This window comes from Ziziphus jujuba, chromosome 9 (genome assembly GCF_031755915.1).
Source record: "Ziziphus jujuba cultivar Dongzao chromosome 9, ASM3175591v1".
NCBI classification, from domain to species: Eukaryota; Viridiplantae; Streptophyta; class Magnoliopsida; order Rosales; family Rhamnaceae; genus Ziziphus; species Ziziphus jujuba.
The window spans coordinates 4,362,424-4,384,196 of NC_083387.1; the positions used below are offsets into that span (position 1 = coordinate 4,362,424).

The window sequence follows — 21,773 nt, forward strand, 5'->3', positions numbered from 1 at the left end:
CCGATCCATTATTGAACAAAATTGTTCAGTAAATAATGGTTCGAGAATAAGAATTACAGATATTCTATCAAAATACTCCATGTAAAGCAGAGCATGAACAGAGTCTTTCTGGATTTGGACGAAGCAAAAGGAATCTAACAACGATGTAAAAACTAGGACCTCCTTATGATCCTTCAAAAGCCTTTTTTAGAGTGTAACAAGTTAAGAGACACTTTAATTTTAGTGGGGGGGCTCCAAAGCGCAACTTTTTGGTACCAAGATTTCAGGACAAGTCCATATTCCACGAGCTCAATGAATTTTAGGAATACCACCCCCCAAAGATAAAGATGATATTTGTGGTTTCTAATCATGCCTGTACTGTCTCGCCAGATCCCGAAGCACCTCTTTGCTTTCTCCACTCTACTTTTTTATTAGGGAGCATTAAAAGGGTGAAAGTATTAAATCCATGTGCCATAAAAGCTTGTGAAGTAATATCTTGTTCTTCTTTTTTTTTATTTTTTTTTTTTCCCCTCTTAAGAAATATAGTAAGCAAACAAACGCAAATAGGAAAAAATATTATTTCAATCAGAAAAAGACATATGGACACTGGGACAGAATGTTTTTTGGTGGGCATTGAGCCTTGACAATTGACGATGTGCAATTGTTTTCTTTGTGAAATTTATAGGGTTTGGTTCCAAGGAGGTTGTGGGTCTAGTATGGAGCTCTCTAATCTCCACCTCGGTATCAAGCACCCATTTTCTATTCACCCAAAAAATAAATAAAAAAAACAAAAGCACCTATTTTCTCTCTTTAAAGAGGATTTTTTTTTTTTTTTTTTTGGGGTAAATACTTGAAAGTGGGTTTAGATTACAAAGACTATAGTACTTGTATGGGCTTTGATTCTCTTGCAACAAGAATGAAAGAAGAGTTTGTGAAGGATGGTTTTTTTTATGGGTTTTTATAACCTCATGTTTTAATTGGAGTTCAAAAGGAAAATATAAACACAAAATGTTAATAATAAAAAACTTATCAATGAAATCGTAAAATTCATAGAGATGTACGTTCTGATATCATTTTTTATCTTATATTTTTCTTTCTTCCAAATTTTTGTTTAGTGATACGGGAAAAGCTTAAGAAATTCTATAAATATGTGTTAGTGCTCTGTGATTGAAAGAAAAGGACATGTTGCATGGTTCTTTTTGGGAGAAGAGATGGAGTAAAGAGATTTAACACGGACAAAAGAGTTCCTGCTTTCATGGCTATTTGCATTTTGAGTATAAAGTTTAACCCTTTTTTCTTTCATAAAACCGAATTGTTCCCAAGTTAATCGTTGTAAAGTAATGACATCCTAAATGGAAAATCATGCTTTTATGCTCTCTTTTTTTCTTTTTCCTTTTTTTTTCCCTTCTTTTTTCCTTTTCTGCTTTTATTAATCATAATTGTGTTTTGATTCCTCTTCCTTTTTTCTTATGCTTCTTTTTTGCATGTAAGAACCAATGCCTTATGCCACCGAATAATGTAAAACATGCATGAGTATTGAAGGATTTTTACTAATTTTGTCTTTCTCCTCTAATAATGTGTGATTATTTGAGAGAATTTTCAAGTGATTTGTAATCCTTTCGTCCTTAATTTTTTAAACACATACATGATTGATTTGGATCAAATAAACTAATATATGATCCTAAAATATTTTAAACTTATAGCCTTGTAAATAATTCAAAATATTCATAAATAAGTATACAAAAAAAAAAAAAAATTGTTTCTACCGAATTAGACATGATATAAATTTTTTAAACCATGCAAATTACATGGAAAGCCTACAACAGATTACGTTCACATTGCAATTGACCGAAGAGACCGGTAGACAATATCCTAAATTACAAAAATAGCAAAATTAACTTTTTTGGCTATTAAAAAACAAAAATAATCAATTGCTACGAATAAAGTGTATAGTAATTGATAGTTATATTGTCTATTCACCCAAAAAAAAGGAAAAAAAAAGTTATATTGTCCTGACGAGCCACGCTGGAATATATTTACCGGCTTGACAACCTTGTAATGGGACATGCTGACTTTCTTTTAACTTCACTTCCACGTATGGAAGAAATTTATGCTGCCAATCGCTGTTTTTTTCTTTTTTCTTCTTATTTTGTTTGGTAATAAATTATTGTGTCTAAAGGAAAATCAACTGAAATAATAAAAGACAATTATGTTTTTTTTTTTTCCCCCTCTTATTTATATTTCTGTGGAAACAACTAAGAGCCAAATTATTATTATTTTTTTAAAATAATGTATTTGAATTCAAATATCTCAACTCCTATTAAAAAAAAAAAAAATGTTTCTCCTTCTTTTCTTACTTATCAATAGCAAACTTATTATACACATGGAGGATGAGGAACCCTCTAACATACAGAATACATGAACATATTCACTCAAACTTTTTAGTGGGTCCTGTGGGAATGAGATACCGTAGACATAACATATGTAATGGTTATGTTTACATGAATTCTTACAAAAGAATTTCATCTACAAGTATTTTCTACTTATTTTATTTGACATTTCTTTCACAAAGTTCAAAACTTATTTATTTATTTTTCTAATAAGAGAATCCCAGAGCTCAATTTAATAGTTTACTTGTAAACTCTTAAAACAATGCTTTAACCGACAATCAAATAATGTTCATAAACAAACTTCAAGATCAAATTGTACTAAAACGTTTATGTTTTTTTTTTTTTTTTTAAGATATAAAAATTTTATTTTAGTTTTTGCTTTTAATTTTTTTTAAATTAACAATTATTTTTTATGGGTAAGAATATTTGTAGAAGGTTTGCAATACTTCTAAAAATTGTTCAAATAATTTTTTTTTTTTTAAATAGCCTTTAAATGTTTAGCAAAGCAGCAGTTTTTTTTATAAATCATATCAAATAGGACCATAGATTCGATTTTAGATTTAGTTTGGAAACGGCCAAAAGGAGAATTATTTGCCTCTCATAAGCAAACCCAATAATAAAAACTTGAAAGAAATAAAGTGTATGAAACAAAGTCGTAAATTGTGTATTACGTGTAAAATTTTGGTCATATTTTGGACTCTCTTTATTTTGTTGTTTTATATGCATGAGTTGTGTATATCATGCCAATTAATACGGTTTTTATTCTTCAAAAAAAATATAAAAAAAAAAAGAGAGAGAGAAAACACGCCAGTTAATTGATTGTGTATATCATGCCAATTAATATACATGGTTCATAATTACATAATCCTTCTATCGCATTCAGCCAAAAGAAAAATATATATATATATATCCTTCAATCCCAACGGGGGGAATTCCCAAAAAAACCAACCCTTTAACTTTGTTAGCTAGAGCATATCCATAAGGGTATTTTAGTAAAATCGAACACGGTAGGATGATTATTGCTTGCCTAATTTTATCTTCTTTATTCCTTCTGGAGTCTATATTATTAATGATTTAATTCCTTGGTGTACCAAAACATTATTTGGTATTTAAGTACCTGATTAAGAGAGAGAAACAATCTGTTAAGCAAAAAGAGATAGAGGGAGAAACAGTCTAAATAAAGAGATAAGAAAACCAGAAGTCAACGGTGCAGGGACCCACGTGGGCCCTCATAGGTCAGTCACCGAACTAACAGTGTTCCCATCGGCGCAATATAGCAGTTGGCCGGGTTTGGCAGTCAAACAACGCATTGGGGTACGTGTCACACTTTTGGAATAATTTATACGTGGCGTGAAGCAATTGGTGGCCTTTTACAACGGCTATTTAGGATGCTCTCGAGTACTGGTCTAAGTATGGGCCCCACTTTTGGCGGACATTTTCATAAAACTGCGCTGACGGAGAGGGAAAATACTTCAAAGCAAAGTAAAATCCAAGTATTGGTTAGCGTTTTCTGGTTCTTTTATTACTTATTTGAGGTTAATAAAAAATATATATATATAAAATAAGAAATAAGAGTAATCCACGTTATTTTCATTCATTTTCATATATATATATATATATATACATATATGTCAAATTAAATGCCATATTTATTTATTGCTTTAGATTTAAAATATAAAAACATGACAATTTCGTGGCGCATGGCAGTTTTAATATATATATATTTCTATATATATAAAATATTTGTCCACATAACTCTCAATGTTTAAATGATTTATTTTGTAAAACGCCTAACTCATTATCTTAATGGCTGTCAATGTTACTTAGTATGATGATTATAACATTCTTTACTTTCTGTTTCTTATTATTATTATTTTTTAAATTTTTTTCTGGTTCCCCCAAACACTTAGGCTTTTGTCTTTTCTTTCTGTTCCCACCATTCTTTAACTATGAATTACTTTGACTTAATGCGTTATGATTGTACAATTTTTGAAATAATATAATATTAGTTAATCTTTTTTTTTTTTAATTTTGACAAACATGGTTTAAATATAATAAATATTGTAATTGGTGAATTTTGTTTTCTAAAACAATTTGTTGGCTGTAATCAAATTAATGTATTTTTGAAAATTACAGCAAAACTCATGTCGGCAATGGAGAAAAATGGAAAGAGAATAATATAAGTTTCTTATGTGTTAACTGAGCATTGTTGCTTTTCAATAACCAATCTTTAATGAACTTAATTATATGAAAGTAACATTGATCCGGAATATATTATTTTCACATATTATATAATACCATACAAATACGGTGGCATAGTTTGATTGTGAGCTCTTTATCAAATTAATATTTTAAAATTTGTCCGTTATACAATTTTGAACACAATCCACACAGGTCATATGTGACTATCATTATTATAGGAGATAAATATTTGATTTCAAAGAAAATGAGAAAGCATGATAAAAAAAAAAAAAAGAACAAAAAAATAAAAAAGAAAACAAGAACACATGAAACCTTATTGAAGATATATTTTTATATTATGTGTTAATGTTTAAAAACTCACAAGGCTTATTTATTTATTTTTTAATTATTCTTTTGCTAGGGAGTCGCAATGTATTGTCAAATTGGGGAGGCTTAAGCTGATTTAGTAGCCTTCATGGTTGATGTCAGAGGAGAATAGCATGTAATTGCGTTTTAATTTGAAAAAAAAAATATTAATTATTTTCCTACTCAGATTTAAAAAAAGAAGAAGAAATACTCAGAGTTATGTAATATTATCTATATATGAAACTTATATACACATATTTAGAGAAAAAACAAATTTAAAAAATATTATTTATTATTATATATGATCTATATGTTGGTAGATTTATACACTAACATGGCAATTTAAAAATGAAGTATTTTTTTTTACAAGTTTATGTAGAAGAAGCATTTAATAGACACTTCTTAATAGAGCTCTTTATGAGCAGTTTACTATTGTCACATATTTATGCAATGAATATTTACCCAAAAAATATTTTATGCAAGAATATATCAGGAACCAAAAAAAAAAAAAAAAAAAAAAAAGGCCCAACACAACCTAATTTTTGTTTGTTACACATTTATTGCAATATTTTTGAAAAAAAAAAAAAAAGCTAGTTAATATGAAGAAGTTGGTAAGATTAGGAGGTCATTATTAATCGCCACGAAGAAGTTTCAATGGAGGCTGTATATAAAATGTGAAAGTGTGGGCACATTTAATTTGATATGCAAACAAGCAAAGTCAATATATATTATTTTGGCAAATAACAAAATTAGAAGAAATGCAAAGCATGTCCTTTGTCCACCTACAAACAAAAACTGAAAAGAGTCTCAACAAACCTAATCACAGCTTGACAAGTAAACAAGCACACAGTATATGTATCTCTGTGTATATAATACATCTGGGAATTAGTAAAAAGCAAGTTGAATAATTTAACTAGTTTTATCATCTGAGTAAGGATTGGTATAAATTAAATTTATTTATTTTTTTAATAAAACCGAGTTGAAAAAAAAAAAAAAGAATAACAAAGGTCTTTGGTGGGACCCGCCTTCAAATCTGTGACATAGACGGCAGTTTCATTTCATTTCTGAGCTTCCTCTGGTGCAATGCTTATTTAAATTCCTCTCTCTTCTCTCTCTTAAAAGAAAAAATTTTTGTTGCTTTATCTTTCTTTCTCTCTTTCTTTCTTACACTCTCACTCTCTTGGTTTTATTTATTTATTTATTTATTTATAATTTCTCTTTCCTCTTTCTCTCTCCAAGTGAAAATTATTTATTAAAGAAAAGAAAAAAAAGATGGTGGCTTTGTATTCTTATGGCTGTGTGAATGAATTCTCAAGCGAAACAAAGTCTTCTCTTTCACACCTTCCTTCTCAAAAGCATGGAAGAAGAATCTAGGGTTTGACAGGCACCAAGTCCAACAAGGTCTGTCCTTTGGTGCTTTTCTTGCTCTATCACTCGAAATTTGATTGATTTCTCTATTACGGTTTTTTTTTTTTTTTTTGGGGGATCTTTTCCTTTTGTACAAAGCATTTTTTTTTTTTCCCCCCCTCTCTCGTAACCAGCTGATTATGATCTCCTGGGTCTTGTTAGTTTTACAAAGGTTGTAATTTTGATTAGCTGAAGTTCCTGAAAGCTGAGTAAAAATTCCTTTTTTGGGGGGGCGCTATCTTTGGTGGGAAAAATACAAAAATGGGATTTTGGATATCTGGGTCTGTTTTGTCTGATTTCTTCGATTGCTGAACTTCCTATGATTCAAGTGGGTATTTGAGATTTTCTCGTGTTATGGTGCTCTTTGGTTAGGTTTTTGGAGGTTGGAGGAATTAGGGTTTTTCTTTTTCGGGTTTGGGCTAAAATGGAGGAAGTTGAAGAAGCTAACAGAGCAGCAGTAGAAAGCTGCCATAGAGTTCTGAGCCTCTTGTCTCAGCCCCAAGATCAAGTTCAGTATAGGAATTTAGCTATGGAAACAGGGGAGGCTGTATTCAGGTTTAAGAGAGTTGTTTCTCTTCTGAATACTGGCTTGGGTCATGCTAGGGTCAGGAAGCTCAAAAACCTTGCATCCCCTTTGCCCCATCCTTTACCTCAAAGTATCCTCTTAGACAACCCTAATTGTAGAACGGACAATCTGTCCAAACCTCCTCACTTTCTCCATTCTAGCTTTCCTGAACACCCAATTCAAGAATTGCGTTCGAATGTTAAAAGTTCTTTATGCTTGGGAAATCCATCTTTGGAATTAAGCTCTAATGGGAAAAGCCCTCTCCAACTGGCTCAAGCAACCCAAGCACACTATCACTTCCTTCAACAACAACAGCAGCAGCAGCAGCAGCAGCCGCAACTGCAACAACAACAACAAAGGTTATTGCAACAGCATCAGCAGCAGCAGATGAAGCATCAAGCTGAGATGCTGTTCCGGAAGAGCAATAGTGGCATAAACCTGAATTTCGATAGCTCTAGTTGCACACCCACAATGTCATCAACTAGGTCCTTCATTTCTTCCTTGAGTATAGATGGAAGTGTAGCTAATTTGGATGGGAATTCCTTCCATTTGATCGGCGCCCCTCGCTCGTCGGATCAGAATTCGCAGCATAAGAGGAAATGTTCTGGAAGGGGAGATGACGGTAGCGTGAAATGCGGTAGCAGTGGTAGATGTCACTGCTCGAAGAAAAGGTTGGACTTGTTTCCTTATATTCTACTTGGTTTGTTTGTGATCTGTCATTCATAATTTATAAATGTTTCTCTTTCCTTATATGGAGGAGAATTTGGGTTTTCTTTGCTCTTTTTGCTTCATTAGTTATGCTCTGTTGGTAGGAAGCATAGGGTGAAAAGATCAATCAAGGTGCCTGCTATCAGTAACAAGCTTGCGGATATCCCTCCTGATGATTATTCGTGGAGGAAGTACGGCCAGAAGCCAATCAAGGGTTCTCCTCATCCTAGGTATAATTAGTTCTGCATTTTAAAATGTGAATTAGTTTTCCATGAAGCCTTAAGATTTTTTTTTTCCCCCATATTTTGACATAAGCTATAGCTGTTGGGCTTTGCATTTAATACCCTCAGCAATTCTGGAGTTTGATGTCCAATTAGGATATCGTAATATGGAAATCTGCAGTTTTAATTAATGTGCTTGAAGATTGGTTTATGGTACTTGTCCTTATGTTGTTGATTGTACATTCAAAAATTTTCAGCTCTCATAAAACTTAGGCCATGCACTTCTTTTCTTTGGTGATTGATCTCTCACATGGTGATCTTGTCAAGCAGTTAATCTTTTGTTGTCGACGTCCAAGTTAATGCCATTACAATATTTATTTCTTCTTACGTAATGTGATCTAATCTTCATTAAATAGCATCAAGTACAGGTCCTCATTGTTGAAAATAACATTCTAGTCTCAAGTGATGGAATTTTCATTCATGGTTATTTCTTAATGATAAGATGGTGGAGAACAAACTACAAATTTTCCATCTTTGAAAGTTGGAATATGGGACACTTTCCACATATCGTTATAAAATTCTATTTCTGTTGTTGTCTTGTTCTTCTATTGAACATATGGTCAAGGTAGAATCGCTATGATATTATCTCTGTTTATTTTTATGAACCCATTTTATGCTTTTGGATGCACTTGTTTCAATTACTTTGTGGAGCTTAGTTAACTGAGAATTCCTTTACAAACTTGTGCAGGGGATACTATAAATGTAGCAGCATGCGAGGTTGTCCAGCGAGGAAGCATGTCGAAAGGTGTTTGGAGGAACCTTCCATGCTTATTGTTACCTATGAAGGAGAACATAACCACCCTAGGATGACATCTCAATCTGCAAACACATAAAGTTATGGAGAACTTCACGGTGAACGAGGCCAAAAGCAACTTATGAAAATCTTATCAGTGATTGGCTCAAGATGCTCCTGTAAATATTTTGCCTGGTTCAAGCAAGAAACATAATCGGAGCATTTACTTTTTTCGGCTTTGGGGATTTGGGTCTCCAAGCCTTTTAGGATTTTAGCCATTGGGCAAGAATAGCATGAAGCAAAGTGGTAAACTGAAGAATTCTGTAGAATTGGGGGTGTCAAATTGTAAGAACTCTTCCAACTTTCTAAGCAATCAAGGCTTTTTCAACAATTTAGGCTCTTTTAATTTAATGAAATGCCTTTCACTGGGTTCTTAAATTATATATATATATATATATATTATTTTTATTTTTATTTTTTGGGGTTAAAAGTTCTTAAAATGGTTTCAATTGCTACTCAGCACTCTTTTGACTTGTATGAATTGCTTGTAATTTTCAGGAAGCAAATTTTCTCATGTACAGTAGTTATCAATGAAGAAAAAACAAGAAAACGAATTTTGAAAGACTTTTAGCTCTTCTTGTCTGTTTAAAAATTACGAAGAAAATTAATAGTATACTAAAAAATAAAGAAGCAAATGATCATGCTCAAGTTTCTATTACAACGGACATGCATTTCACATCTCAGACACGAGGGAAAATAATACAACGATTTGAATATAAAATGAATTCTGAACATTCGTTGTCATACTCAAATTATTGTCGGTCTTGAATTTGATTACAATTTACCAGCGCAATGGAGGTCGAGCCAAGTACATGCGGTGGAGTAAAGCCGTTTTGTCGCCAAGCTTGTTGTTTCTTAGAAGTTAGAAATGCATGAGAAGGAAACATCGAAGTCGTCAGTCAGGATACAAAGAGTGACCAAGAAGACAAATTAGTGAAGAACGGGACCAACATAAGCAATCATTCTGAGTCTTTTTGATATGATATTATTCTTCCATCGAAATCCCATTATTATTCTCCCAAAGGGGTCCAAAATTCCAATCGTTTTTTTTTTTTTTTTTGTTTTTTGTGGTTAATAAACTAAGTTCTCTTCTTGGCCTTACAATGATGTATTGGTGGAAAATTTTTAGTCCAGTCATTCACAATGATCCTTTCTGCCTTTTTCACTTCTGAGGTCACTCATTGGCAGTATATTTTCAATCTTTGGGTTGTTGGGGAGGTTTTTCAAGTGTACGGGGAAAAATGCTTTTTCTTTTTTTTTTTTTTTTTTTTTTAGTAGACTAAACATTCTGGAAGTGAATGGAAATCATAGATATATGATAGTGTAGCTTTCTGGTGCGGTGGGATAGAGAACTACCAGGAAAAAAAATAAAATTTGGTTTTTGGGCATAAAAAATAAGTAAACAGAAAGGAAATTAGTTTGAAGTCGGTCAATTGCGTGAAATGGGAGTGAAAACAGCGAGCTAAAGGTTTGAATGAGGTTGGACTCATGTTTCAAAACACCAATCATGGTTGTTGCAGCATTTTCTAAAACATTTTTGTGTTTGTTTTTTTAAAACAAAACATAATCTGGCAGCTGATGAGATGGCCTAATTTTTCATCGTTTGTGGATTTGGAATGTCCAATCAAAGTAACGCATCAAGACATTTGCATCATGACTCAAAAAGAATACTCCATAATTTTATTTTTTTAAAAGATTTCCAACAAGTGAGCTTTCTCAATCTTTGCTGGACCACAAATATATAAATTCCAAATCCAAATATCACCTTTCATCATGGATTTTCCTCTTCTTTTGACCAACTTACTTTTAATATAAATTTTTTTTTTTTTTTGAATGTTAACATTAGATTCTCGTTCAATTCGTGCCGTTCTTGAAAAATTAAGATTTTTTATTGTTTGAATAAATTTGTAAATGTTAAAAAAAAAAAAAAGAAAAGAAAAAAGAAAAGAGCATAATGGGGAGGTACTAATTAATTATCTAATTTAATTATATATTTTGGGTGCGTTGAATAGAAATTTCAGGGGAGCGAAGCAAGTGTAGAACATGATGGAAATGATGACAAAAATGGAGAGCAGGCGTGGAACGACACTTGAAGCTGTGAAAATGGGGCCCAGCACTTAGGAGGGTTTCCATGAAATATCATCCGTGATCCGTACAAAATGATTTGACATCTTCTACCCTACTACTACTACCTCCAAAAACAGTTCCTTACATTTCCATTTTGACTAAACTCACTCACACCTCAAATCCATTAAAAAAAAATAATAAAAATAATAAATAAAAATAAATGGAAAATGTTGATTTCATTTCATTTGGAATTGGCGAATTGCAAGAACCATATATAACAATTTAATACTTAAAATTTATCAAGGATGGCGTGGAGCGTTCGAGTCACTGGGTGGGACATAGGAGATAGCCCCAAAAAAAATAAAAATAAAAATAATAATAAAATAAAAAAATAAAAAACTAAAAAATTGGAAACCCAATTTCCCTTCCTAACAAACCCAAGCCCAAACCCAAACCCAAAATTGGGCCATCATCAAAGACCAAGTTGGAAAAGAGGAAGATAGACTCGCAATCTAAGCTGACTGAGCCCATTACATCTTCGACAACTTTGGTATCCACTGGAGCAGAGAGTTGAGTTGGGGCAGAGCCAATTTGAGGATTAAAGCAGCCTGTGTGTGCTCGGGATCGAGTCTTAAGGGGGAAGGGGAGCCTGGGGGCCCAGCCACACTAGCAAGGTAAAATAATTAAAAAAAAAAAAAAAAGAAACAAAAACAAAATTTTTGTTCGCAGAACAATAATTAATAAAATAGAGCAACTATACATGATACCATAATTCCCATTTGCCATGAGGAAGCGGAAGCAGTAAATATGTTACAATAATGAGCTAGCGGTGCTTCTGGTAATGGTACTAGTAGTTGTAATAACTGTGGTGTTTTTATGAGTCCAACTTACATCGAGTCGGAAGCTCTTCAATTCCCAACACATGGGATATGGCCATAAACCACCAGGCTCAGCTTTCATCTTGGTTCACCATCACACACACACACACACACACACACACACATATATATATATTGGTTCACCATCACACACACACACACACACACACACACACACACACACATATATATAATAGTCCTACATATATATATATATATATATATAATAATTTTACGGTACAGGTCTATATGCGGACTACAGTTAAATGTCAACTGTAGAAAAAAATATTTTAGAAAAAAATATCAACTTAACTGTGTATACTGTGTACACATATACAGCAAAAATCAATATTTTTTTTCAAAAAGTTTCAGCTTAGAAATGATTTACATACGGACCGGTCCGTATTTTAAAATTTCCATATATATATATATATTACTTACATTCTTTACATTCTACTATATTATATTACTTGTCAAGCAAATTAGAGTCAAATGAATAGAATAACAGTTGTCCCATACATAAAGGAATGTAAATCTACGTTAGGAATGTAAATCTATATCCCATATATAAAGGAATGTAAATCTATCTTAGCTCTCTAATATTGTTAACCATAAAGTTTCTAACCGTAGATTTTTTTTTTATTTCTTTTATATACCATTGAAGCTTGATGTAGATCCCCATACAAACATAGTGACAATTACCATTAGACCATCGTCAACAACTAAAACCCTGTTGGAAAAAAAAAAAAAAACATCTTTCATAGAGAAAATTCAATTTTTATTGTCGAATAAAAAATGTGAAATATTGTGAAAGGAAGTATTCACAATTTCCCTTGAAAAAGTGGTTATATGCCTTCATTTATGATCATTTTATTCAAAATTAAAATTTAATTCGAGTCTATTATTTAATAATATATTACTAGTCAACTGTTTATTTATTTATTATTTTTCCCTACCATGTACAAGTAATCTCATGCAGCAAATATTCACCAGCAAACCGTTTACCCTTCTATTATGTAAATATTACACCATAGAAACTCAAATAACCCAAATTACAAGACATTACAGTTCACAAATCATATTCAATCTGCCATAATAGTTACATTCTGTAAATTTTTATTTCTTTATTTTTTGGATAAACAATCAGTGAGACTTCATTGAAGAAACAGGTTATCTTTTGTAACTTTTTCTTTGGGTAAATGGTTATCTTTTGTAACTTCTGTGTGCTTTTATAAGCCGCCATATCAAATTTTACTTTTAAAACAATCGAAACTTAAAAGCAACTTCAACATTAAAATTTTTATTAATTTACCAATCAGATTTAGTATACCACATTGGAATCTCCTTTATTTGCGTCTTTCGTAACTTCAATTTTATCCCTACAACATTTAATCTAATCGGTTCTATTTAACATTTCAATCAAATGGAAGTGTCCAAACGAAACGATCAGTAGGAGACCGAGTCAAGTCTCAAACTCAGCATAATATCCAAACTCCAAAGCAACCGAAGATTAACATAAACATGTCATTAAGCTTTTAAGCCCGTTCTTAGCTGCATATTTGGTGAATAAAGAAAGAAGAAAAGAAAAAAAAAGCTGTACATAAGTGGAAATATAACTGACCAGCAGGGGCAAAAATGGAATGAAGCTTCACAGAAGGAAAGAGAAAAAAAAAATGCAGAAACGATAGTAGCTCGATAGCCCTCTCACCGGAAGCCAACGTTCGGAGGCTCAGAACAGCGGTGCCGGTAGATTTAGATCGAACAAAAATGGCTTCTTCTCCTTCCTCATTTTCTTCTCCTGCTCGTTCACCACCACATCCACATTCTCAAGCTTGTAACCTTTGTACTCCGACCTCACCGGAGCACCTCCGGTCACCGAGCCGGGAAAGTACATTGGCTGCCTCCACAACTGCATTGCGTCGCCGAAAATTTCTCCACCACCGACGATCCCGAGAGACGGAGGCGGCGGTGCCCGAGTGGTTCCGGCGAGTCCGCCGTGGCCGAAGTTGGTTTTGGCTTTGGGACCGCGGAGGCTCCGGGCGGCGTCATCGTAGGCACGCGCCGCCTCTTCGGCCGTATCGAAGGTGCCGAGCCACTTGCGCGTCTTCTTCCACGGATCGCGAATCTCGGCGGCGAATCGGCCCCACGGACGCTTGCGAACACCTCTAAAATGCGTTTCCTTGGTCGTACCTCTGAACAGCGGCGCGTCCTTGGAGGAAGCCAGCGAAGGCGGCGGATGAGGCGGCTCCATCGGAGGTCCGGCAACGACGAGCGAGGCCTTGCGCAGTTGGAGTGTGTCCACTGCCATTGGAGGTTCCAGGCTAGAGAGAGAGTGAGTTAGGGTTTGTGACGATGGGGGGTTTGTGTGTGTGCGTGCGTGCGTGTGTGTATATAGGGGAGGAGACAGTCTGAGTTAATGCCGACAGCTTTGGGGGGTTTTGGATTTCTTTGTTTAAAATATTTTTTTATAATTTTTTGTATGGAAAAATAAATAAATAATAAAACTTGCATTTTTTCTTTAATTATGGAAATTTATTTACCGCATTAAAAGCATGCGTGTAAGAATGGGATTGGGAAGATGGGCTATAATGATGCTCTGTGAATACGGACATTTTACGCAGTGGACCTTAACTGTCACCTTTTCCTTCTTATTTCCGTGACCCAAATCTTTATTTTATTTTGTTTTCTTATCATTATTTTATTACCTTAAAAAAACTTTCATTTTTCTTTTTTAAATTTAACATCTTAAAATTTGATAAATAAATTTAATTTGCAATCTTAATCTTATTCCCCAATTTTATTTTTTTTTTCAGTTTTGGTACAGCGTTTTTTGTTTTTTTGGGCCCCCCCCCCACAAAAAAAGGTATAGTGTATATTTATGCACTCTGTTTAAAAAAAAAAAGAAAAACAAATTGGCAAATCATTGCTTGACATGCTCATAATGGGTCATCAAAAGAAGAAGTGGTCCTGAATTTAAACCATAAACACATGTACACGTAGCAGAGTGCTTTTTTTTTTTTGAAAAAATAAAATAAAATTTAAAAGTAAAGAGCCCATTGTCTAATAAACATGGTATCTTGGAAAAAAGTCGGTCTATCACCAGAATTTTTGTCTCCTTCAATATCATCCTTCTGTAATTAAATATGGTAAGTCTGTGTTTTTGTTTCTTCTTAGCTACCCACCAAAACAATTTCTTAAATTGCTAAAATACTTTCAATTTCATAATAAATAGGTTCTATAATATGGTAAATGTATTTACAGTTTTTCCCTTCAAATATTGAATAGGTGATGTCGACCTTATCTGAACTTAGCGTCTCAATAATTTATAACCAAAAACAAATCGAATTTTTTTATTGGGAAAAAAAAAGTACATTAAAGCTAAGCTATATACGATGTCAGTGTATTCAAAGACTATTTTTTTTTTCCAATATATATGTATATTGTTCAAAGACTAGTTGGTGTACACTTCTCTTTTAAACCACAAGATAGCCCCTTAGGACCGCTTGTGATAAAAACCATTTTTTAATTTCTTGAGCTGACAAAAAATCATGAAATATTGAAGCCCTCAGAGAAATTTATTTTAGTATATAATATTTTGAACTGTTGAAAAGAAAAAAATTAATAATAAAAATAATAAAGAAAAGTGGAAAACGATCCCACATGCGGGGTCAACGTGAAGTCAAGCGCCTTACACGTGGTGAGAGACACGGTATACTCGGTGAAGAAAATAAATGAAACGGCGCAGAGAGAGTGGGAATTAAAAGTGTCTGGCACAGAGGACATATATATATATATTTTTTTTGAGTTAAAAAATGAAAAAATAAAAAATAAAAAAAAGAGGTCAAGAGGAGCGGGGGGGATAGGGTTGAACAAAAGTCAGCAATATCAGAGAAAAGTGTTAGGAGCACGTGGGAAGTGAGTGCCGGCGGTTAAGTTTAAAAAAAAAAAGAAAAAAGAAAAGAAAAGAAAAGAAATCTGAGACGTTCGATTGGGGTGGTTTTGTTGGGGCCCAGCAAGAGTTTGGAGTGGGCTATCTGAGGACGACTGACGACACTATGATTATATAAGCTTTAGAAAAGCTTTCGGCCTAGGTATTTAAACACTAGACCACCGTCCGTAGACTTGAATACTCTACACCCGCATGTAATTCCACCCCTTCACTTCGAATTATTTTCCTAACTTGTGTACTTTGGGAAGGTATTTGGATTTTGGATAACGTAGAGGTTCCACGTCATCTTCGTTTGGATGGGAGGCAATACGTGTAATATTTTCCTGTTGATCTGGATGATTCAACATAAAAAAACATAGATTTCCACCCCCCTTTTTTCATTTCTTTTCTTTTTATAAACACCAAATAACAAAAATCAATTTTAATTATAATAATCTTTGCTTTTTGTTACGGTTATTCAATTGTTTAAATTTTTGTTTTAATGTTTTTTATTGAATTAGTTTTGGATAATGTCAATATAATCCCTTAAATTATAGAAGTATTAGAGTTTAGTTAAAAAAATTAATTTAAATAAAATAACGTGTAATTTATAATTTCTATATGTTCAATCAGTCGAAATTCATTTAAACACTTTTAATAATTATTAGAAGTTTTGATTTTTTCCAAAAATCAAATATATATTTTAATTTGTTATCAGTTCCATTTAATTCAAAATAGATAAAGAAAAACAAACTATAAACATTTTGCATATATCAAAGTTGTATTGGAGCTTGGGCATGAGGCAGAGAGCTGAGATACTCGAACAAGCAATAGTGTCCCTTTCCATCAATCATCAAGAACTTATGGCAAAAGTGGAGGAGGAAAAAAATGCTATTTTTTCTCGTGTTGGTCCTCATCAATGTTGTGGTTTCATTACAGAACTCATTAAATTGCAACAAAAGGGGAGTCTACAGGAATATCAAACTCACTTTGAGAAAATACTAGCAAAAGTTGGTCATCTTCCACAAGCTCGACAATTTAGTTGTTTGTGAGTGGATAGCAAGATTCTATAAGGGTAAATATACAAGCAAGGAGACCTATTGCTCTATCTCAAGCAATTGGGCTGACTCGATTATACGAGGCTAGAAATCTATCACAACAAAAAAATGTGGATCCAAAGTATAACAACTCAGCGACCATTGTAAGGAAATTGTCACCTAAAAAAAATGCAAGAATGAAGAATAAAGGGCATTGCTACAATTGAGAGGAAAAGTTCAAACCGGATCATCATTGCAAAAAATTATTTTTGATTGAGCCTTGTCTGCATAAAATTGATGGAGATTGGATAATAGAGGAATAACAGATTAGTAAAGGGAAACGAGACGGCCAAAGAGGTCACCATTATTCAAATTCCACGTGCAAGGGATAAATGATTGAATAAAATTATCTTTTGGGACAAAGGTTAAATTTAAGGGGAGGGAATGTTAGGTTATTTAATTATTTATTTTAATTGTTTTGTTTTTTGCATTAGTCTTGTAATCCTTTAAACTATGGAAGTATTGGAGTTTAGTTAGGATTCCTTTAGTGTAGGTAAAGTAACATGTACTTTATAGCCTATATATAGGCTTAGTATTGATATGTTTAGTAGATGGAAATTAATTGAAACTTTTTGAGTTGTTATTGGAGCTTTTGATTTCCTAGAAGAATCGAATATATCTTTTTAGTTTCTTATCTTTTCCATTTAATTAAAAATATGTTAAAAAAAAAAAAAACTACGAACACTTTGTATGTACAACTTTTCTTCAACCTTTATATGGTCTATTTCAATTTTCTTATCAAATTTATATATTTATACATACATACATATATATAGTTTTGAGTAATTGCCTTTATTAGTCCTTAAATTATGTTCATAACTGAACTAGTTTTTAGAATTTTGTTGATACTTTAATTCTTAAATTTCATTTTTTGATACAAGTATTTGTTTAGTTTATTTTTAACAATTCATGTATACAAAATTAGACAAGCCTACACGAACTTTTTATTTGCATAAAATATATTTGTATATTTTAAAATTGTTAAAAAATAGATAAAAAGTTACATCACATATATTGAGTGTTATAAAACTGTTAAAAAATAGATAAAAATAATTTATGAATCAAAGTATATAAAAACTGAAATTCTAAAAACAAAATATCAAAAATAAAATAAAATTAGGTGCCTAAATTCAAATATAGATATAATTTAGGGAGTAACATAGCAAATAACCTTTTTGTTTTCGCAGATTCTTTTGCTTTAGCGAGCCTTTTAAAATTACTTATAAATTACAAGACAGCTGGAGCTTATTTCCACATCTTTCTTGGGTTTTCTTTTTTCTTCGTTGCAAAACAAGAACGAAAAGCTACTACAAATGCCAATTTTCTTTATTTTGCTTAAAACTATGAATGTCAACTCGTTTTTAAGATCAATATGTATGTTTTACTAACCAAAGGCGTGAAAAAAATTGTGTTTGAATTTTTATATATATTTATTTATTTACTTAAATTTATATATAGAAATAGTTGGCTTTGTCATTTTTGCAAAACCAAAACGTAAAGGATTTACCAATCATATATCCATCAAAACTTCCTAAAAAATATTATAGAATTTTCATTTTGGGTACAAATTATAGACATGAAGGCTCAAGACCAGTACACAACAACATTAAGCAATGATAATACGCCGGGGGCATTACACATCCTTTAAGTCTACAAATTCGTAATTTAAAAAAAAAAAAAAAAAGTCTACAAAATTCAGATAAGCGGCATAGACATACAAGCAGTGGTTATTATAAGCTCTTGCAACCTGAAATCAAACTAATAAGGAAGATGCAACTGTTGCTACATCAGCATTTAAAAAAAAAATATATATATATATATATATTGTTGCTACATCGTAAAAAATGAAACACCACATCCACCTTGGCTGTTTGGGATGTTAGGTATTATTTTTAAGTTTAATCCAATAAAAGTTTTAGTGGTCAAGTTTAATATTAGTTATTTCTAGGCAATTCGTATCTGTGCTAAAATCTTCCTCTTATACTTTTTTTTTTTTTTAACAATTTTAAAAGAACTTTATACAATATCGTTCATTACATACTACCATTTAAATATATAAAAAATATAAAAAAATTTATATAAAATTTTTTAATATCTAAAATATCCATAATTTATAAAGTCTTATGTAGCAAAAAAAAAAATACTTTTGTTCCCCTATAAATCGTTTACAAATCAAACATCATTATTAAAAAAAAACTCTTCATAACGTTTTTGAATGAAACTATATAGTCATGGAAATTTTACAAAATTTTCTTTCCAATTAGAATATTTTTGAGTGATGGAAAAATTTATTCGTTAGAGTGTTCGGTTTTAAAATTATAAATATCTCTAAATATGTTTGGTCATATACTTTTGAACACATTTGATAGTTCAATCATATATTTTTGAACATATTTGAGATATTCATTTCTAAAGATGTTCAATCGTATGCTTTTGAATGTATTTGAGATGTTTAGTCGTATACTTCTAAACACATATGAAATGTTCATATCTAAAAATGTTTGATTGTATATTTCTAAATATATTTAAGATGTTCAATCATATATTTCTAAATATATTTGAAATATTCAATTTTATGCTTCTGAACATAAATATGTTTAATTGGTAAACATCCTTAATAATAATTTTAATAAGGATAAAAATATAAATTTTTGATATAACTATGTAAGATTTTATCTAGTAGTGTAATTAGAACCTTTAATTTATTAATTAAAAAGGAAAAAATCTAACCTCCTAAATAAATTCTAAAGGTCCAATGGAAATTGGATTATATTAGGTTTTACTATTTTAAATTTGATAGGAGTAGCCCAATTCAATTGGATCAATTTTTAAATGGTTAGACCAATCCAAATCAATCTCACATTTCAAAGAAGCCTAAAAGGTTCTTCTTATACCACGCTAGAAATGAGGGTTTACAATGGTATATTTTGTTTTTCTATATAAAATTAAGTGAAAAATTGACTGTGATCCATTAGAGTTTGTATTTTTTTTACCTTTTTTAATTTTTTAGGTTGCACTTAATTCTTATATAGCATAACCTTTTCACAATAATACCATATAATAGAATAATCTTTATCTAGTTATAAAAAATTATGTTCCTACTTTGACCTTGTTATAAATAAGAATAAACTCCATATAATAATAAATTATAAATTTTTAAAATCCCGTTTTAAAGAACTTTGCCTCCACGTAATAATAATTATTCATATATTGAAAAAAAATATATATAGTACATTGTATAAACATAACATAAAATACGTATGTAAAATTATTTGGAATGTTAATTTATTCATTAGATTTGTTACAACATATATGAACTTGTGAAGTCCAGCCGCACCACACTGCATTGACAGTATGAAACCGGTAGTTCACCATTTTTGACAATGGTCATTGCTACATTTAACACTGAACTCCAACTTGCTCAACAATTGTGGGCAATGTCAGAAGGCCGGTGCTGAACATCAGAAGAGGTTGAAAATGGAGGACATGCACCAAATTTGTGAGCCTATAAATAGGCTCCATCCCGTTGCATGCAAGCCAAGCCAAGCGGTGCAACCTCAATATCACCCAAGTGAGGAGTGTTCAGAGTAGTGTTTAAGTTCCAGAGAGAGCTTGAGAGAAGAGTGAGCAATTCCAGAGAGAATTTGACAGTGTAGAGAGAGGTTTCACGTGAGAATCCTCCACGAGAGAAGTTTTTATTTTTGTATTCTATTTCTAAAAGAGTAATAAAATTCTTTTTATTTTTCTTCTCATATTTCTTCTTTAAAGTGGTCAGAGAACCACAACAAGTGGTATCAGAGCTCCAGGTCGAGAGCATGAGTTCAAAATTTGAAGAAACAGAGCCTCTGTTCTTTAAGTTGGTGTTTCGAAAAGTTGCTCAAATCAATAATTTGACAATACCAGGTGAAAGTAATCGATGAGAAGAGAATAACCAAGTTCGTCGGAGAGAAACGAAGATCCTAACGCTCCCTCACACGCCGCCTAAAATTTTCTGCAGCAGATCACGCGCCGTCTGGAGGTTGAAGACAACCACGTTAGCAGACACATCATCACACGCAGCCACATCATCTGCCATGCGATCCGAAACGTTGTCAGCCACGCAATCAACACGTCATCTGCCACGTGTCGACATGTCAACATAATCTGCCACGTCATCAGAAGTTTCTAAAATTATGGAATAGCCCCTGAATTATTGAAAATTACATATTAACCCCTGTAGTTTCTGTATTTACAGGTTGACCCAGAAGTTTTGGAAAATTACATTTTTGCACTAAATATTCTGGTAATTATATTTTGATCCTGGAAGAGTCAAATCCACCATTTTCGGCCGTTTTGGACGCAACGGTTAACTCCGTTTTGCCAAATTCAGCTCCATTTTTGGTCAAGCCATAATGTCAATGGAAGAATCATCTTCGGGAGCTATGGTTAAGCTCACTGCCACAAATTATACACTTTGGAGACCTCGGATGGAAGATCTCCTCAATTGTAAGGATCTGTTTGATCCTATAGAAGCTAAAGGAGAAATCTTTGATCCTAGCAAAGAAGCAGAATGAAAGAAATTAAACAAGAAAATGATCGGTCAGATCAGGCAATGGATCGACCACAGTGTCTTCCATCATGTAGCGAAGGAAACAGATGCATATGCCCTCTGGACAAAATTGGAGGACATGTACCAGGCCAAGACTGCTCGAAACAAAGCCCTGTTTCTTAAGCGATTGGTAAATCTAAAATTACAGAGTGGAACTTCTGTAGCCGAGCATACCAGTGAGTTCCAGAGCTTGGTAAATCAACTATCTACTGTGGATTACCAACTAGGGGATGAGGATCAGGCCCTCCTACTTCTAAGCTCTCTTCCAGACAGTTGGGAGACATTCGTAGTTTCTCTCAGCAATTCGACCCTGAATGGTAAACTTACTATGTCTATGGTTAAGGATGCCCTATTTAATGAAGAAGCCAGGAGAAAGGATATTGGCATGGATCAGTCACATGCCCTCGTCACAGAGAGAGGAAGACAGCAAAGAGGTGGTCGAGATAGGGGGAGAGGTAGGAGCAAGAGTAGAGGCAGATCTACAGATGGTAGAAAATCATCATATAAGTGCTATCATTATGGACTGGAGGGTCACATGAAGAAGA

At 32.5% G+C, this 21,773-nt stretch overlaps 2 protein-coding genes across 2 annotated transcripts; one reads left to right on the top strand and one right to left on the bottom strand.

The window, feature by feature from the left end:
* Positions 1-6,048: 6,048 nt before the first annotated feature.
* LOC107425944 (probable WRKY transcription factor 21) lies at positions 6,049-9,084 on the top strand. The gene is made up of 4 exons (XM_016036017.4): positions 6,049-6,317; positions 6,696-7,559; positions 7,701-7,826; positions 8,566-9,084. The coding sequence occupies exons 2-4, from the start codon at positions 6,748-6,750 to the stop codon at positions 8,708-8,710; spliced, it is 1,083 nt and encodes a 360-aa protein (XP_015891503.3). The 5' UTR covers positions 6,049-6,317; positions 6,696-6,747; the 3' UTR covers positions 8,711-9,084.
* A 4,015-nt stretch (positions 9,085-13,099) lies between these two features.
* LOC107425904 (ethylene-responsive transcription factor 4) lies at positions 13,100-14,053 on the bottom strand. The gene has a single exon (XM_016035958.4). The coding sequence runs from the start codon at positions 13,921-13,923 to the stop codon at positions 13,345-13,347; it is 579 nt and encodes a 192-aa protein (XP_015891444.3). The 5' UTR covers positions 13,924-14,053; the 3' UTR covers positions 13,100-13,344.
* Positions 14,054-21,773: the final 7,720 nt, after the last annotated feature.

Bases quoted from the DNA above. Each gene is read 5' to 3' on its own strand.
- LOC107425944 (XM_016036017.4), top strand. From the start codon at position 6,748: ATGGAGGAAGTTGAAGAAGCTAACAGAGCAGCAGTAGAAAGCTGCCAT. The intron at 7,560-7,700 runs GTTGGACTTGTT...CTCTGTTGGTAG, and splicing joins TGTCACTGCTCGAAGAAAAG to GAAGCATAGGGTGAAAAGAT. The intron at 7,827-8,565 runs GTATAATTAGTT...AAACTTGTGCAG, and splicing joins AAGGGTTCTCCTCATCCTAG to GGGATACTATAAATGTAGCA.
- LOC107425904 (XM_016035958.4), bottom strand. From the start codon at position 13,923: ATGGCAGTGGACACACTCCAACTGCGCAAGGCCTCGCTCGTCGTTGCC.